The following is a 19,519-nucleotide window of genomic DNA, read 5'->3' as shown; positions in this document are numbered from 1 at the left end:
TTTTTATTTGTGTTTGTTTTCATTTTTGTTTGTTTTTGTTTTTGACCTTCAGATTTATCCTAATCTTAATTTCCACATCTGTTGAACTGAGTGGGGTGTCCTGGACTCATTCCCTAGAGCTGAGTGCATCATGAAAACYTGTACTGGCAGCAGAAAACCAGCAAGTGGCATTAACTGCATTGGAAGAGGCTGGAAAAGGGTGAGTGGAGAGGCAGCAGCTCTGGCAGCTAGAAAAGGACATCCCTCAAAAACACACAGTTCGTGTGCCATGCTACAAAAATGTTAGACAATGTCTGTGGATGCGGCTCCCTTCTATGGCAAATTTGAAATTACCCTTCAAACAAAAACCATCAGAGGTCAAAATTTAAGCATCTCAATAATAAGACTAAAGGAAATTATTTTTTTTTCTGTTTGCCAGGGGAATCTCTCTGTCTCTGTCTCTCGTCTCTCTCTCTCTCTCTCTATATGTATATATCTTTTAGATGAAAAGACTGTGATTTTGATTAAATAGCTATAGTGATTTTGAGAATAACTATAAAACCTAAATAAAATATTGAAATGTAGCTACCATGGTACATATCCCATCCTTCCCTTTTCTGTCACAGAAGAAACTACTTTACAAATGTTGTTTAAAAAGGTGCCACAGAGTGGCAGACTCTTTACTTTTGTGGAGGAAAGATTTCTTCCTTTCTGCCTTTTCCCCCCAGTATGTGTGTATGTTAGATTTTGCTTCTCTCACTTCTTGATGTTCTTTATCTTTTGAGTTTGGATTSTATTTTTATCATACTTTCATATCTTTCAGGTTCTAGACTTGATGCTGCCTCACAGGATTTCAATCTGAATAGTTTATATTCAGGTATGTGTATTTTTGTCTTTTGAAGATGTCTTTTAAGTTTAGGTATRACTGAAAGAAGAGTTTGCTCTTTAAAGAAAATTGATCTACAGCCTGTGTTTAMCTATAGGTTCTGTCTTGCCTTTAAATCTTTATTCATGACTCATTGAAATGTTTATTTTACCAGTAACTTCTCTCTGCTTAACCAGGCTTTCTGTCATCAATCATACTGCCTGTTCAGCCAGAAGAGAAAAAACGAATGATAACATTACAGTAGCACTGATGTGCATTTCTAGTGCTTTAATGGGATAAGTGTCAGCACTGATGCACTTCAACATCATCCATTGCAACAATACTGAGGAGCAGAGGAAGCAGGCAGCCGAGCCAGCTGACATTTATGTGTGTATTTTATTCATGATCAACTTAACATTTGCTCCCAATTGAAAGCAGGAGTATAGAAAGGAGAAGATTATGTAAAGTGAAGATTAACACTCTAAACACAGCACTCACTAATGTAAAGCTGTGAATGGAGGACTACCTTTATGTGAGAAAGGACAGAAAGACTGATGCAGATGTGAGAATTCACTGTGTAGTTTTCTAGCTGACTAACACTCCATTCTGAAGGAGAGATGGGGAGGGGAAAAATAAATTCTTAAAGTGTCTCAATGAAGCAGCTCAGTTACAATTCACTACTGATTCTCGTCTCCTTTGTTTTGCTGATTGCTTTTATTTTTAAATAGAGGGATGTYGGCAGCAGGCTGATTTCAGGCATATCCTGTCTCTTATGCAACTTGATGTGTGTTGTGATTAGTGATTAATATTAGGAACATGAGACCAAATCCCATCTTCTTATCAGCTTCACTGTTACATGAATAATACAATCTATAAATTCTTCACAGCTTCTCTCAAAGAGCTCAGGTAACCCGGATCATTCCCCACAAATTTATCAGGATTGCACTGTCCACTGTAGCTCACTTACTGTAAACAATTCCAAAAGAGTATAAAAAGGTATAATGAGACCATGAATAGCAAATTGTAAAGCACTGGAAATTAGAASAGTTAGGCAATTTACAGTAATTTGTGTAATGTGAAGGGCAGAAAGCTTCAGTGTTTGATCTGGGAGTGTCAGAGAGGTGACCTCTCTGGTTGTTAAAGCCAAGAATGGATGGAGATTGGGTGAGCTCCAGAAATTAGACAGAATAAGACAAATATCTGAGCTCTCTGAGTAGTGGTAATAACAGATTGGTGAGTTCAGATGTTAATTCTTCTATGTAATTTCTGAAACACTTATTTTTGAAAGGRCTGTTCTGCCTGCTGAAAGTACCCATCTCTTCAAGATAACTGAGTTAAAGGACACAGATATCTTTTGGGTGGCCACAGCATCAGCGAGTGACTTTGTGACGAACGGGAAGTTTAAACAGTGGAAAAACAGGGAGAGATAACACCGACCACAGAGTGATTCATTACAGCTGAATGGAAAAAAAAATTTTGTAGCCTTCTCTAATCTTTTTTTAAAAACACTCTGTTAAATGTTGTGCACTGGGGCTTTTTTTCAGAGTGTGCTTTCCAACCAGTAGTTTGCATGACATAATTGATTTGCGGTAGCTCCACTGGTATGAGGGATATTCTCTGTTCTGGGTGGGGTTTTTGTGGTATATGTGAGGGATAGTGAAACGTAATCTGTTCAGAAGCCAACTCAGCTCACGGTGAAGAACCTGACAGACCCTCTTTAAAACCAAAATGTTGGAAGCTTAGAAACTRTCGAGGCTAATTTGAGCATGTCACTTGGTGTTTGTGTTACAGCTGAGGAAGAAATGTATGAAAGCTGGTGAGATGCTTTCTGAGAAGCTGACAAGTGGGCAGATGCAACAGAGCATGGCAAAGAAGAAAGGGAAGACAGTGCTGATGAGTAATCCCACATGAGTCTTTCCTGACACCAAAACCAACAAAAAATACCACGATACCACCTAGAACCACAGTTCTGTTAAACAAGTTTGAAAATAATTCTATCAAAAAGGCTTCTAGTGGTGTCACATTTTGAGCCATCTAACATAAATGCTTATGGTATCAAACATACAAAGCAATTATTGGAAAGTGTGTCAGAGTGACTTGTGTTAATAATTTCATTGTTATGAAAGTTTTGTAGTGTGGTGCTCTTCATGCTGTCATGGCTCTTGCCTATGCACATACAACATTCTGCACAATAAAACCAGTGTGCCACTTAGCATGACAGAGCTGGAGAGCTTTTCCTTTGTGATATCGCAGGAAAACCATTTAATAACACAGAATTCAATTCAAAAGAAAGAAATAGCTGTGTGGCTGGGTTTCCACGTGCTACAGTGCCTGTTATCTTTTTAATGGAAGAGCAGGTAGCATCAGGTACTTAAGAGAAAGAGAGCTGCATGCTGGATTACAGATAAATCCAGAAATCTTGCRCACACTCTGCTGCAGATTTGCTGCAGGGCAACAAATATTTCTTCATTTATGAAATCATTGTGCTGTGTGAGTTCATTGCTAGCTTTCCTCCTCATCAGTGAATCAAATTGTTAGCATTGCTTCTACATTACTTCCAGCAGAGTTTATATTCACAGAAACGAAATGTGTTGAAATATAGCTGTGAGCTTCCATCAATTTCCATCAATATTATAAAACTTCTCACATTTTCCTTAGAGAAACTCTGCTTGTTTCAGCATCTGGATGATCCAGCCGGTCTCCAAAAAAAAGCTGATTAGCTGGAGTTTTTCCTTTGGTTTGGATTTATTCTTTTGTTGTTRTCAGAGGTTTCTTCAAAGGGGAGGCAAAGTCAGTTTCTGACATATCATCATGATATTGGCAATTTTAGAGTCCGAGACAAGCTGTGTTCCCCTTAGACACCTGGTGCAGCCCGGTTGTTGTTGATCAGTTTTCACCCTTGCAACAGCACATTTCATTTACTGTGCAAAGTGAGAGGACATGTTTCAGAAGCTCTCAGCAAAGTCAGCATCTTCCACAGCACAGACCCCAGAGTACAAAAAAACCTTTTGATATTCTCTCTGCTGTTGTCACCAGCCATGTCTGACAGAACTGAAAGGCCATCTTGATTTTTCCATATCAGGGCATCAATATTATAACAAATAGCCTTGAAAATCTTGACAACCTTTGTGCTCACCACTGCMTGTTATTTCAATGCACAACAACCTGGGGATGGTGCAAGTCCTCTTTTGTTTGAAGATTATATTAGTCCAAAACAAATGGATGTGCTTTTTGAGGTGATTGTTGATGTGGTCTGCTCACATAATCTACACCAGATTAGGACATCCTAATTTTTATTTATTCAGAATGCTGCCAGGGATGCACAGCAGTTCCACACATCCTGATCACCATCTCTTTCTTCCCTGTAATGAGTAAGTAATCAGCCATCGCCACCACAGGTAGGTCCGTAGCTGCTGGCTGTTGTGTATGAAAACGTGAAGCTAAAGCCAAAGACTGACAGTGTCGCTGAGAATTTGCTGGTAAATATTTCTCTGCAGCTCTCAGAACATTCTGAAATCATTCTTTTTCCTGATGAAAACTGGGATTTTGTACTTGCCAGTGAGCTGCATCAATGTTTTGGGAGTCAGTGTAAACACTGCTAAGTGCTGTCAATACTTTGTGCCGTTAAGTCTTTGCTGACAGCAGCACTCTTACCCTGCAGACCTGCTGATCACTTCCTTCCTGATCAGAGGACATGAGCTCCAACACACCCTGCATGCACCTGTGTTTTAGACATGGTGAAACAGTCTTGCAAAATGCCTGTCTTCTCTGAACGTCCAGTGGGGAGTAGTTGGTGCATTAGCACACCATGGGTAAAGCTTCTCCACCTCAGCACAGGCAGCAGTCAAGTGATTTACTGACACCTCCTTCTTCACTTCTTTCCAGCTGTAAACATCATTTCTGAGACAAACCAACTTCACATGTAGAGAATCTCTGGTGGGTCCTGACATTCTGATGGACAGGAAGAGGAGGTCTAAACATTAGACAGGAAAAGTTAAGTGCGTCAATATAGGATATGGATCATTACTGGTTTTCTTCTCCCCATTGCTGGAACAGAAAAATGATGCAGCTAGAACTGCTCGGGTTTTGGTTCATCCTGAGCCAGTGCATACCAAGTTTGGAGCTGCGCAAGGCAGAACAGTGCAATAGCAGTTCTGCACATATCCATTCCTAATATTAGTCCTCCTCAATATCATCTGGAAACAAATTACTCTCGTAATGCTGTTACACAACACAAGAGAGTTTGGCAAGAGAAGAGGGGGAGGTCTCTACAGCTCTGATAGATGGGGATAAGTGAAGTTAATCCAGTAAAGAAGTCTGCTCTGTTAATTCCTCTGAGAGTCCTGAAAATTGTTTTTATGTGCATTTTCTTGGTGCCCACTAGTTTATCTGAGGACATGTGGTAGCATGGTCCCTTTAAGAGCAATAAATCACAGAGTGACAGGACATTCTCATGMTATTGTGGTGTGGCAAAATTACATCTCAGTTTGGAGGTTAATGAGTTCTTTCCTCTGAAAGCTTATACAGATTTCAGGAGGCATTCCCCAGAGCAGCTAACACGGTTGTTTAATGATTGCCAAACTGGGTGCTTACGTCACTGCCAGGTCTGTTTGAGATATTCTGCCAGTGCCTCTTCTAAATCTGTGTAAAAAAGGGTTTCTCAGGTTACCACATGGAATAATGGTATATTTCAACTRCTTGAAATCTTACCATATTTTTTTAATATGCATTCACATATTTTTCTGACTGGCTGGCATCCATCTCATTTAATTCTCTGAAAGCATGTTTTGTTGGTTCCGCTAGCTGCTTATACACTCATATTCCCACTGACTTCCCTCCCAGGAGCATGTGCCCAGCTATGTTCCTCTGGCCAGCTGGCAGCACCTCATGAAATGCTCCTTCTGCAGGGAGATTACTCACYAGAAAACAAAGGCAGGAGCTTACYCTTAGCAGTAAGGAATGAGGAATATTCTCTCCTGGTTTTGCAGGAAGAGTTGATGTTCCAAAACTTGCTGGATTGCAGCTGTGTGTAGATTTTATAGGTGGGAAGCCTTGTGGACTCTCTTCTAACTTATAAATTCAGCAAAACACGTAAGTTCTAACTTAGAGCCATGTGTGAGAAGAGTGTTCCCAAAGTCCAAGGATGGTGGCTTTGCAGCCTGAAGACTGGCACAACCTGCACCTTTAGGCCCCGAAGTCAGACAACATCCTTTCTCTACCCTGGCTCCTCCTGTTCCCACTCTGCAACCCCCTGGGCAAAGATTGTACTCCATGTCTGGATTACAAAGTGGCACTGTTGGGTTGGAAGTGTCTCCATGCCACTTCAGCTGTAGCCTTCTCTGACAGCAGCTGCTCAGGGAAATGTCAGCACATGGGGACTATTTGGTGGTGTTACCTGCTGGCAGAAAACCTGGGATGCTTTGATCAGATCCCTGCTGGCTCATGAGGTGTGGGTGTGGAGGGACAAAGGTGAGCTGAGAGCTTTTCCCCAGGAGCTATTTCATGAGAAGCTCACCACTGGAGAAGTAGGGGTAGAGGATGTATTGCTTTCTTATCAAATTATTATTCTGTCTGATCAGTACGGTCTGATTAAAAAGATTTTATTCTGTCTGATAATGAGAAAAGAGCATTTCTTTTTAATTGAATTCCTTTTCAAGCTCTGTGAGTGCTAGTAGGGGAAAAATTCTAGAAGAAAACGAATGGAATTTGTTGTCATTATACTTAATAATAGAGATAATCTGATTTCAGAGGGCAGCTCCACTCCTGCAAGTGCAATCCATGGTTTTGGTCTTCTAAGACTCTCTTAAAATTGTCTTCAATATCTCCCAATTTAATCTTTCAGCCACTTCTATTTGTCATATAGCATTTGTTGTTTGTCTTTGACCTTCAAATTTTGTTAGCTTACTTCAGAGACACATTTTACAGTGGCTCTTTTCTTCCTTTGTCTTTTTATCTATTTCTCTCTTGCTCTCTCTTAACTTGCTTGTATTTTAAATATAAAAAGTAAATGGTCATGAGTTACACATTTCTTTCTTTTCCCATTCTCCCTTGCATTGTTTTATCTTGACTTTTTATGGCCCAAGTTTTACAACTGGAGTGTTTCTCTTTTATAAAACCTAAGATTTTATTGGTTTTGTTGTCTCAATTTTTCAGACTTTTAAGAGATCCTTCCTCTATGTGATTCTAATCTTGCTCTAATGCTTCACATAGAGAAGCAACTGCTGTTGTGAGATTATTTACTAAATCATTCTCATATTTATACAGAGTGAGCGATCCTGTCATAGGAAGCCACCAGCAAGGCTGTTCAGGTATTTCAGCAAAAAGCTGAAAAAAAGCTTTGGCATAAAGATTGTCTTCTGAGTCAGAAGGCTGTGTCCATTCCATGTACATGACATGGGTCCTAGAACAAAGCTTTTCACTTGATGTGGTTGCATGGTGGGAACCTGCTTAGAGTGCAGATTACACATCTGTGGGCAGACACCAGGTTGTGTAAGAGTTTTTGTTACCCAAATAAACTTTAAAGCTGTATAAACCTGGAAAGTGATTGTAATCATGCTGTAAGTTTGGTTTGAGGCAGTGGTTTCAAACCTTATATTCTCCAGCCTCCTCCTGCCAGAACTCAGCTGGCAACAAATCAAATAAAGTCAAGTATTAGGGTAATCAGTAACAGACTAGCTCAAGTCTAGAAACCTGGAAAAATTACACTGAACTTTCTGGTGCTCAGTAAGTCAGTTTTCCCACCCACAAACATAAAACCAATATTTCACCAAGAAGATGAAAGGAAAACAGACAGTGAGGAGATTAACCATGTGCCATATGGTACCAACACATTCATCTTTTAAGGAAGTAAGAACTACTTTCAAAGGGCTCTTCATTCAGGTATTCTGAAGAATCACTCACTAAATCCATGGTTTCAGATGGGACTGAGTTGATTTTCTTCTTAGTAGCTAGTGCAATGCTGTGTTTTGAATTTGGGATGAAAACAATGTTGATAACACACTGATGTTTTGGGTGTTGCTGAGCAGTTCTTACCCTAAATCAAGGACTTTTTAATGTCTCATTCTCTGCCGGGTGCACAAGAGGCTGTGAGGGAGCACAGCCAGAGCAGCTGACCTGAGTGGCCAAAGGGACATTCCACAGCACAGACTACTATTCCCAGTACATCCATAAACTTGGGAGAGTTGTCTGGAAGCCCTCTGATTGCTCCTGGGGGAGAGGCTGGGCACTGGTCAGTAGGTGGTGAGCGGTTGCATTGCGCATCGCTTATTTTTTTGGTTTTATTTCCCTCTCTCTCCCTCCCTCCCTCTCTCTTTCTCTCTTTCTCTCTTTCCCTCTTTTCCATCACAATTATTATTTTTATTATCATAACTAGTATTATTAATACTACTATTACATTTTACTGTATTTTAATTATTAAACCGACAAGTTTTGTCTTTTTTATTTCTAATTCACCTCCCCATCCCATGAGGGAGGGCAGGGGAAGAAGGTGAGTTAGTAGCTGTGTGGTGTACTTACTTGCCAGCTGGGGCTAAACCACACACAGATGTGATCATCTCTTATAACACAAAAGGTGGAACACAGGTTGCACAGAGATATTTTGTTCATCAGCCTAAAATTTTTAAAAGTTTTAACTAATCCAATAGTAACTTTTGCTGATGTTACTCTTGTCAGGGAGTTAGAGGGTAAAATGTCAAGGGAAGGGGGAAATTAGAGATAAAAAAGACTGGCAGTTTTCACATGGCATTTGTCTGAAAATATATTTATCCTTTGAGGAATTCTAAGGGCTAGGGGAAAAGATTATCAGTAACTAGGAAAACTTCCCTTTTACAGATAGGAATGTTTTCAGGGTAACTGTAGATGGTAGCAGAAGAGCTAAAGCAGGAAAGTGCCTGGTGACTGATGTTGCACAGCCTTGTTTATGGGACAGGCACTGCCAGCCTGTGCACTGACATTTTGTGCTTTCAAAGCAGAGTCAAAGGACAGTGAGATCCACAGCAGGAACAGTAGATGGGTCAATGAGTCATCTTGGTGTTCCTCATTGCAGAAAAGACTATTTCCAAATTTGTTTCTTCATTTGCTCCCTCCTGGACACACAACCAGTCACCTGCTTAGGTTACGTTTCGGAAAAGGGGCTGGAATGATAATGCCAAGGGAAAAACAAAATATGGAGCTTGTGAAAATTCCCCTTTTCTTCCAGCTTTTTTCCAGTGGGAATCTCTTTTACCTTCTGGTTTCCATATTGCAACATTTTAGAGAGGGTTTCCACAGGCAGAGGATATGAAAATGAAAGAGGAAGAATTGGTACAGGAAGCGGATTTATTAAAATGTATGGCTGAAGGATTTTTTATCACATCTTTGAATAAAGTATAGCTGTGTACTGCTGTAAGAAGTATCATTGGGTTTGATACTTCTGCCAAGCAGAGTATGAAAATAAAGCAGCATGTATTTTATGCTATTTTTTAATCTCATAGAAAGGTTCTAACTTTTCATAGTGGGTTTTTTATTTTGTTGCTCAATAGATTAATGCAATTTATTTCTATGGAGTTTTAGAACTTACACCATGTTTTATGCAACAGCACTATGTCTTGGAAAACAAAAATCAGCTTTCCCAAGTATTTGAGAGAAATCATGAATGAAAGAATCATCATGGAAGAAAATGTCTTCCAGTCTATCTCCTGCAGCCTTCTTTCCTCTGACACATCCATCATCTCCCTCCTTGCCTGCCAGGACATAAAAGCAGACAGCTGTTGCTAGCACTAAGGCACTGAGAATCCCCATCACATCTTTCCTTGTCAGAAAGAAAATTGCTTCATCTGGAGCCCAGCTTTCCCTTCTTCTGCTGAGTTGAAGTTTGCTTGTGTGTTTCTACATGTACCTCAGTGCTCCTGCGTGGTTTTGCATAAATGATTATGCACATCTCCTTGAAGCAGAAGAGCTCCTGCAGGCAGGGATGCCATCTCAGTCCCAAGAGAGTCAGCAGATGCAATTCTTTCATCATGTACAACATCAGCATCCCCTTCCGGAGCTATGTCTCTCATCCTCTGATTGCCAGTCTGATCACAAAATTGTTGGTTTGATGAACAAGATGTTTCTGTACAATTTAAGTGACACCCTTTGTGTGACAACATGTGGTCTTGACCTACCATGGATTTAGAATGTGGCTCCTCATTGACAGCTGGAAGTAGTGTAGTAAGGACGTGAAGAAATTGTAGGTTTTTTTTTTTGTTTTTTTTTTTTTTTTTTTTTTTTTTTTTTTCATGATTTCTCTGGGTTTTTTTTTGTCTGGTATTTATTCTCTGTGCAACAATCATTACAAAAAATGCTGCCCTCCTGTAGCTTTTCTGCAATGTTTTTATCCATGTGCTTATGGATAAAGCGATTTTCACTTTCTTTCATAATTTTACCCACAGGTAGTTCTGCTCTGTATGCCAGATAGCTGTTCTGTGGCTCACAGTGGCGGTCAAAGCCCCAGACCAGAGGGTGTGTGATAAAAGGCAAGGACTGTAGTGAATTTTTACATTTAGGTTTGACACAGAAGAAAGAAATAGAGATACTTGTGACAGTATCTGTTAGTGTTAAGGGTGTCATTGCTTGAGTGAAAAAGGAAAAAAAAAAAGGAATGGGAGTGTGTCTTTGTTTCCTCCTAAGGCATCTATTCCTTCTGCTTGTTTGCAGGGAGCGGCATGTCCATCTGACAGCATCACCAGTAGGACTTTTCTCGGTGAGCAGGCACAAGGAACAGATGAATCAGAAGCAAGATGTGAATTAAACCCAGACATGTCCCTTGTGCATCACCCTCGGCACTGTTGAGAAGGATTTGCTAGACCTAGGTAGGGTCAGGCCACCAGTGGTGGCAGTGTGGCTGTGACAGCAGTGACCACACTCATTCGTGATGGTAAGAACCACCTATGGCTTTGCATCAAACTAATGTAGGAAGTCAGGGATGCAAAAGGGATTTTGGCTTTGGTCTGCTTGCCTGCTCTGTTTAAGCAGAATTTCATGCACAGAACAATAATGGAACATACACTTTGCAGCTGGATATTCTCTGCTCCAGAACGTCTGAGGATTTTCCCAGTGTTCATTGGATAACATTAAAAATAAATGGGATGACTAAATGGCTTACAATTTTACATGACCCTTTGATGCGAAAGTAATTATTAATGTCTATAACTATCTCCAGAATTACTTGGGTCCTGCAAATGGCATTCAAATCAACATTTTTAACTGTTTTCATGGGGACATCATTACATGTAATTACATCATTACACAATAAGAATAATACCCTACAATCTGAGCTCAATATTATTGTCCTTTCAGAATTTATTTTTCAGACCATCTTTCTGAAGAGTGATCATTTTTTATTCCAACCAGTTTTTAAAGTAGTTCTAAAGATCTCAGTAGGGGACTGGGTATTGAATAGAGCTCATTTCTGTCACTTTAATGTGAGACTTAGATGTAACAACACTGAGATCAATGCTTAATCCGTTATCCTCTGAATTAGAAGGACCATAGTGGGACTTACACAACTGCTCTGTCGTTGTCTTGTCTCCCCACAGCCTACCCACTATGGGGCAGAGTGGGGAAGAGAGAAAGCCTTGATGCTGTGCAAGTTGATTCTATCACAGCCAGAGCTGATGATTTGTGCAGTGCCAAGGCAAGCACAGCAGACCCAGGGACAGCCAGCATCAAACTAACCACACGGTGTGGCTACCACACAGCTGTGATGGACCACACAGCTGCATCATCGCACCAGGAAGTCAAGTCAGTAAGTCAGGGTTATTTCAGCAAAGTACACAGCCAGCCACAGGTGAAAAAGGTCAGGCAATAGCAAAGGCAAGGCCATCAAGGCATGATTCATTGTCACGGCTGAGGACATGCAGGTAATTTCCCTTTTTCTCCCCCAGACTTGCACACCGTTATGGTGGACTGATCAGCAGACCCACAGGCGACGTAAAATGATTCTGATCTTTACCAGGTCAGTGAGAATAGGCAGTGATACAGGAAACTTCTTCAAGGAACAGATATTTTGTTTAGCTTCAGGAGTATAGTAAGAGAAAATCAGTGTACTTGCTTCACCACCTGCAGCTTTGTCAGTTTTTCAAAAGGCTTTGGTAGTTCCAACTTTCAAATCTGGCCCTTTGCACTTCATCTCTGCAATACTGAACTAGGTCTACCTGCTGCCTTTGAAAATTGTGGGCTGATCAATCTATTGTTTGAACAGGAGTGCATCTGATAACTCTAGAGTAAGCCATAAGACCAGGATTTTCAGATTTTGGGGCTTGCTGCTAGACCCTGGGCACCTCACACCTTTTAAAAGAGGCAGAACAGATCCTGAAACCACCAGGACTTTTCAACAAAGTTTTTTTTTTACAGAAATGTCAAGGCAAAAATATTTATTCAGGATTGACAGAGTAGGTACATGTTCTTCCATTCAAAGAAATGCCATCAATCTGTTGTATCAGTAACATTACTTTTGAAGTGTACTTATCATCCTCCCAAATCAAGCTTTAATCTGTTTGAATCCAGGGATTTTAGCACTTTCTGTAGCAAGGATTGTCAGACTAAGAATGATGGAAACTTACAGGACTGTGAAGGAGGAAGTGTAACCTTGTGTGACTCCTAGGAGTCTGGGATGGAGAGAAATCTGGCCTCAAGCTGCTGGGATACAGCAAATGACAATGGGGCCTTCAGCAGAAGGGTTAGAGACCTTCTGCACAGAGCAGAACAGGAAGAATGAATCATTAAAAAGAACTTTTAAATCATGAAGATAAAACAGAGATTCCCAGAACGGATGTGATTCTCAAAGAATATAATCTATCTAATGGAGAAAAGATATATTTCAGCACGAGTTTGTATACACATACAAGAACATATGTTGAACTGATTAAACACTGTTCAGTAAGTTTATTCTAGCTCTGTTTTGTTACATGCGTAAATGGAAAAAATATGGCATCTGATAATAAATCAACAGACAACTGAAAGTGACCAAACATCAAAGGTTTTTGAAGGCGGGTAAAATATTTCCCTGTCCTGGAGACTGCCTGATCCTTCCCCTCAATTCCAGATCCAGTTATGGAACCACAGAAATTTTTCTGGCTACAATGGGCCTAAGAGATAACAACCACAGATTCAGTCCTGATAGAAGAGTGACATAAAGCAGAAGTTCTGAATCCTGTGGTCTGTTCTGCTCTCATTCAATCTAAATATATAATTATCACAATTCAGTGAGCTGCTTGTGGATTTGGAATGACAAAAGTAAAGGTGAAGTTGTGATAATGATTAGTTTTCATACAATTTAATTTAATATATACTTTGTGTAAATTATACAAAGGGAGGTTGGACCAGACGATACTCTGTGGTCCCTTCCAATCTGACCCATTCTGTGATTCTCTGAGTATTTCTCATTTGAATAGAGTTTATGTCCTTGTTCTATAAAATCACCAATACAAATATCATAGTAAAGGAATTTCGTTCTTCCATCTCTCCCCTTCGATATCACAATTTCCAGAAGACGTTGTTAGATCTTCTGAGCAGACAACTTATTGGCCACAGTGGGTTGTGGCTACTGAGACACTGAGGAAAAAAGTGATAAAGGAACATATGTTTGTGCTGTAATTGCTAGAGAAGGACCCTCAGGAAAATCTTAATGAAAGTTCAAGGCATGACTCTTAGGTCAAGACAGAAGTAAGACTCATGTGTGTGTCTGCCTTCTAGAGAGAAAACAAAAATCATTAGCTTGTGAAAGAGAAACCTTACTGGTCTGCAAAAGCCAAGCAATGCTGTAGACCTGTAGACACATGCCAAAACTCACCAGTCTTCCTAGCTCAGGAAAACCCCAACACAGTTTCAATTCTGTCAAAAGCCAGCATTGATGCACTGCAGCTGGATTTCGTGGAAGGTCACAGTTCAGTGGGCAATTCCTGCTATAAAGCACAGCATATCCAAGCAGCACATTGTTGTTAAAGCTAAAAAAACCTCGTTATACAGGAGCAGTTTATGATCTTCATCAAGGTAGTTTTGGATATAATATACTCTGAATACATGATGAGGCATAAAGCAGACCAATGTCACCAGGATGAAGAAGAAACTCTTTGCCTGCGCCCTGAATTCCAGCTGACAGCTAACGTCAGGCCAGTGTTTGACAGCTACTCTGTAGATCACAGTCAGCTGGATTACGGTGAGCACAGCACACACTGACACCAAAATCCCAACCAGGCAGTAGTTTGCGATCACCATGTGAGCCTCTTGGATCTCCCTGTGGAACTGGAAGCACTTGGAGGAGTTGTAGGACTTGGAGGTGCCGTAGTAGGAGAGAAGGACAGGAGTGATGACCAGGGCTCCCAGCAGCCAGACAGAGCCCACCCAGGTGGCCGTGTAGCACCGGCGGAATTCCAGGCGCAGGAGGCGGGCAACGATGATGGCCACATAGAAGGAGAAGGTGGCGTACATGTGAAGGTAGATGAAGGCACTGGCGAGCCTGCACGCGAACCTCCCGAATTTCCACTCGCCCAAAATGTAGTAGCTGAGGCGGAAGGGGATGGTGAGGAGCATGAAGGTGTGCAGCACGAGGAGGCTGATGATGATAATGGTCATCACAGATTGTGATCTCCTTTGAAACAACTGCTGGGACATTATAATGACCCCAAGGGTGCCACCAGCCAGGTTGATGAGGTACAGGACTATCAGAACAGCATGGAGCTTCTCTGAGAAGTCCAGCAGCATGTCATTGGAGGAATGGTTCTGTTGGGTTATGCAGCTGTTAAGCATCCTTGTAAGCTCCTGCTTTGGAAGCTACTGAGAAGGAAAAATAGGAGTGACACATTTTCTTTGTTATTTCCTTTATTGTGAACTGGAATGTCGTGGATTCATCAAGAGACGCTGTCCTGAATTGTACCTAAAATTACATCATCCCATGTAGTATACAACCCTATACTTCATATGACAGCAGTAACTCATGCGTCTTAGTGTTAAACCCATGTTTTACGTAATTATGAATGAGATTTTAATTTACTATACTATAATTACTATACTATAATTTATTCAATTATTTGCCTCTGGATTCAGCTATTTGAAATAATAAAGACACTCTCTGTTTTTAGATTGTGCAAGTTTTATCAGCACTCATGTTATAAAGCTAAAATTGACGGTGGGAAAATGCTGGAATTCTGACATATTGTATCTATCACGTAGGTTCACCTGATCCACCATTTTAGCATCTCACTGGACGGGTACAGAATACTCATAAGGTAGCAACAGTTTGTTTCTAGATATGGGGGGCAAATTGAAAACAAAGTTCTGGAGATGAAAATTCAATCTCTTTTTTTCTTCATCTGCAAGTAATTTTGCTACAGAATTTCACCTACGCTACTCTACTATGAACAGGGAAGAAAAGCTAAAAATTAATTTGGGAATGATCTTCTGAAAGATACCATTCCTTTGGCATTTTTTGTTTAACATGGCCACATACAGCCGCATTCTAATTTAGACTTAAAACACGAAATTGCATAAAAATTTCTGCACAAGTATACAGAGGTAACATGTGGCGTAGATACATACTTTTCTAATGAAATTTATCCTTACCTTAAAAAGGATTTTGAAAGAACAAAGTGAGAGCTGAAAAATTATCTCTTGAAAAGCAGGGTCTTCTCTCTCTGATTCCTTTGAAGTTTGAAATCAGTAAGCTTGTTTTAATCCCCGATTCTTAATTCTTTGCCCTTATCTGTAAAATGATAGACTGCAACTGCAAAACATTTTCAAAGAAACCTCTTATTTAAGAAGCATCAGGCAAAGTATTGTTAGAAAGACAAAATCAATATAAATATTTCTGTTTACGTCCTTTTAAAATTCATGGCCTTAAAAGCATTTAAGTGTTTAAAATTGTATACCTGTCGATTATTGCCAAGACAAGCACAAGAAATTTCCCAGAAACTTTGCTATATCAAAGGTTTTGCAAACCAATTCATTTTCCAGTGTATATTGTTAATGTTTCAAAGTGGCTTTGGGAATGTACAAGTTTTAGTCATTCTAAACAGTGTAATCACAGTTTAATGCCAACATTTCATATCTGTTAGAAATAGATTACAATATTTTTCATTATTTATAGCAATAAAATGTCTGATTTTTTACCTTATAATCTCTTCTTCTTGTGACTTCACCCCGAAATGTGCCATTTCATGCAGCATATGTGTTGCGTAGCATCACATAAGCAGAGTGAAAAAAACAGTTTTTGGTGTTGCTGTTTGACCAAGAGCTACTGAGGGTTTTCTCAGCCCACACACAGGAAGGAACAAGCCTTTCTTTTCGCTTCTCTGCGATAGCAATCTCAAACATGCAAGGTCTAATGCTGTTTTCATCATGCAGAGAGAACCACTGGAGAAGCTGCTGAGCTGTCAGAGACCATCATTGTGCTGGGACAGCAGAACTGACCCACAGATCTAATGAGGACTACCTCTTACCACTATCTGATCAGCCTTAAAGCCCAGGTTGGCAGTGATTCCCTGTACCCTACAACTGCCATCTGTTACTGTGTTTTGCTACTAAACAAGTGGACAGTGACACTGATCAAGGAAAGAAATGTGTACCTGAGCAAAGGATTTTTTTCCTTACACATGAATTTTCCCTGAACTTGTTTAATGTTTAATAATTAAACTAAATGTTCCAGAATAACAAGAGTGTTCAGCACAGTTAACAGGGGATTTCACTCTAACATGTTATTGGATCTTCAAGACTTCAGAGGAGATTAATCACTGTTTAAATATTATAAATAAAACAAGCTGCAGACATATATGAAAAGTGTCTTAAGAGTTCCTGCTGTTAAAAAAAGAAATAAAAAAGCCAGTGAGCCTTGAAAATTATGCCTGAACCACAGGAATGAATGCTAACCCCAAACCCTGTCATTAGTATATGATAGCTCACTAAAAAGAGGAAGGCTTTGAGTCACATCTCTTGTAGAGACATTACAAAGCAGTTTCTTGACCAAAAATTAAACAGAAAAATGATAGTTCCATTTATTTTTCAGCTACAGTTCTAGAGTTCAGTCGGAGTCATCCCTGCTCAAACACAATAGGCAACATGTTAGGTTTTGTGAGCAGTAACACAAAAATAATATTACAGCAGGGTTGAACTAGCATCGCTCCTGCCATCATTCAGCCTTCTGCTGTGGATCAGAGGATGGTTCCCTCTGAGAGGGATCTCTCCTACTAAGACAATAAGAACAGTGTTAGGCGGAAAAAAATGTGAAAGAGAGCTAATAGAACTAAAAAAATACAAACTCTTGAAAAATAAAAAGTCAGAAAGAGAAACAGGAAAGTCTGTGAGGATGAGCAAGAATGTGGAAACAGCAGTCTGTGAGACATTCTCAGGATAAACTCTGAAAGCTTTGAGAGACTAGTTCCCATTTCATCTAGGCCAGGATTCAGAGCAGCAGGGATGCCTGTTTTGGATGCTGCACATGCTTGTGGGCTTGGAGTAAAAGAAATGTGGGATTGTTCCATCCGAGCACTGATGGAGAACCATAAAGGTACTCACCAGCTGTGGTTCCAGCAGCACCTACTGCCACAGAAGGACGGGTTGCTGCCTGACATTGCCGTGATGGTGGTTGGATGTCAGAATGATTAGAAATGCATGGGAAGGTAGGCAACAGCATGGGTGTTCAGACATTGATGATTTCCATGGGTTAGATGATCACAAAACTACAGCCACAGCCCTGGTGAGGCAGGGAAATGCCTGCTGCCTTGTTCATGAAGCTTGAAGGAATCCACAAACCTTGAACCACCCAGTAATAAATCAGAAGAGACACAAAGAAATGGCATTCTTCAAGTAGTTGCTGTGTGACAGCCAGCACTCCAGACAGAACTGAATCAGATTCTGAGATCAAGACCCTGGTGCACTCTGTTACTTTCTTGAGTCCAGTCTGAGCTCTTTGGATGTAAAGTGAGGCCAAAATCCAGAAAAGGTCTTATAAAGATAATACTCTTGTCACCTTGGGTATAGTGCTGTTGGCTGGCACCAACACTACTGAAGGTCAGAAACTGAACTTCTCCATTGATGCTTTCATACTTCTCAGTCTCTTTTTCCTTGGAAAATTCCTTCAAGCTTGTATGTTAACACTATTCAATGTGCTGACTGTGCATCTACATGTTCCGTTAAACTAAAAAAATAAAATTAAAAAAATCACTCAACTCAGCCCTGTAATCTAGGTGTTAGGTTTTAGATTAGTTTGTAATTTGAGTGCAAGAGGAAATTGAATCAGCACATAGCTTGCCTTGACTGGTGATGAAAACAGAGATTGAAAGAGAAATGCATCTACACAGAGCAGAGATCCAGGTCAAGACTAGACCTACAAAGAGATTTTAATGAAGGAAGGAACTGGGCATGTCTGATTCAACACTGGGATAAACAGAAGACCAAGAAGAAGAGTGAAGGTTTCAATTGCGTAGATGGGAAAATAAAGCAGAGGAAGAAGAAGCAGTTATGAGAAGAGAAACCAGGCCTATTGGACATACAAAGATAGGATAAGTCTCTGTGGAAGTGTCTCTGTTGATGCCCATGTATGGGTGTAGCAGGCTTCCTTTAAGAAGGGACTAGATCCACAGTAGAACTCTAACTTTTTAATTTAATTTCTGCATGATTTCCTCTGATTCCTGCATCAGTTTACAAAAAGATTATCTGTTCTGGTGAGCATAATAGCAATCAAGGTTTCACATGTGAGTTCAAGAGCTCTTTTCTGTCCTGAAACAGCCATAAAATCGTCCTGCCTTTCACGACAGGATAGATTTTCAGTTTTATCTCCTTCTAACCAAGGGTCATAACTGCTGATAATTTTAATAGTTTATTAACATTAATTTTCTATTGCTAGCTGCTTACAAGGACTGAGCTACACATGGGTCACAAACAATGATAAGATAGAGAATATCTATGTTGTGCTTTAAGATACTGGGTTTTTTTTTCTGGGATTGCAGATGAAATCTGTTTCACTCCCAACTTGTCAGACACGAGTCACAGGTGGTAATAAGAAAATCATTTTCCATGGTTAGAGAACCTGTGGGATAATCCCTTTAATTTGCCCACCCTACGCACCCATGTGTCATGAAAGGTTTGCTAACTTCAGCCATCAAATGGTCAATGTAAACGGCAGAACTTTTCAAATTCTTGGACTAATCTTGTAATTACTTGATCGCAGATTTACTGAGAGGTTTCTCAAGCTTTGTCAGGATAGAAGAGGCTATCTGACTTCTCTGTTTATTAAAAATCATAATATACATTTGCCTTAGTCATACCTATTTAATATGCCTAAAAAGAAGACATTATGCTTTATATAAACAGAAGTAATACATAACAGATTTCTGTGGAGGAATTTTGCAGAGTATAGCACAGGAAGGATATAACTTACTTTTTAAAACAAGGTTGTTATGCATTTGGTGCAAAGAGAATAGATTGGTTATTATAAATTCAGGAACTTGTCGTTGTCCAACTGTGCTGGTACATACCTGTTTAGTAGTAAGTTAGAAGATTTATTGATTGGTTTTGTCCCGTTATTTGGTCCAGTTGCCCTCCAACACCTGTAGTGACAATTAAAATTGTTACTTTAGTTTACTCCAGAAAATTGATATTACTGGATATAATGCCGTTGTACTCAGGAACAGTTGCAGAAAACCTCATGTGAGTCAAGGAGCT

At 40.0% G+C, this 19,519-nt stretch overlaps 1 protein-coding gene across 1 annotated transcript; it reads right to left on the bottom strand.

The window, feature by feature from the left end:
• Positions 1-12,907: 12,907 nt before the first annotated feature.
• LOC130579859 (probable G-protein coupled receptor 141) lies at positions 12,908-14,665 on the bottom strand. The gene has a single exon (XM_057376979.1). It carries the CDS (start codon positions 14,609-14,611, stop codon positions 13,751-13,753), a length of 861 nt encoding a protein of 286 aa, XP_057232962.1. The 5' UTR covers positions 14,612-14,665; the 3' UTR covers positions 12,908-13,750.
• Positions 14,666-19,519: the final 4,854 nt, after the last annotated feature.

The sequence above is a fragment of the Malurus melanocephalus genome, unplaced genomic scaffold (assembly GCF_030028575.1).
Source record: "Malurus melanocephalus ecotype Western Australia unplaced genomic scaffold, MMel_1.1 scaffold_297, whole genome shotgun sequence".
Classification (NCBI taxonomy): domain Eukaryota; kingdom Metazoa; phylum Chordata; class Aves; order Passeriformes; family Maluridae; genus Malurus; species Malurus melanocephalus.
The sequence above is the reverse complement of the archived record's forward strand: the minus strand, read 5'-3'. Positions and strand labels throughout refer to the sequence as shown.

Coding starts and splice junctions, on each gene's coding strand:
- LOC130579859 (XM_057376979.1), bottom strand. CDS start 14,611: ATGCTTAACAGCTGCATAACCCAACAGAACCATTCCTCCAATGACATG.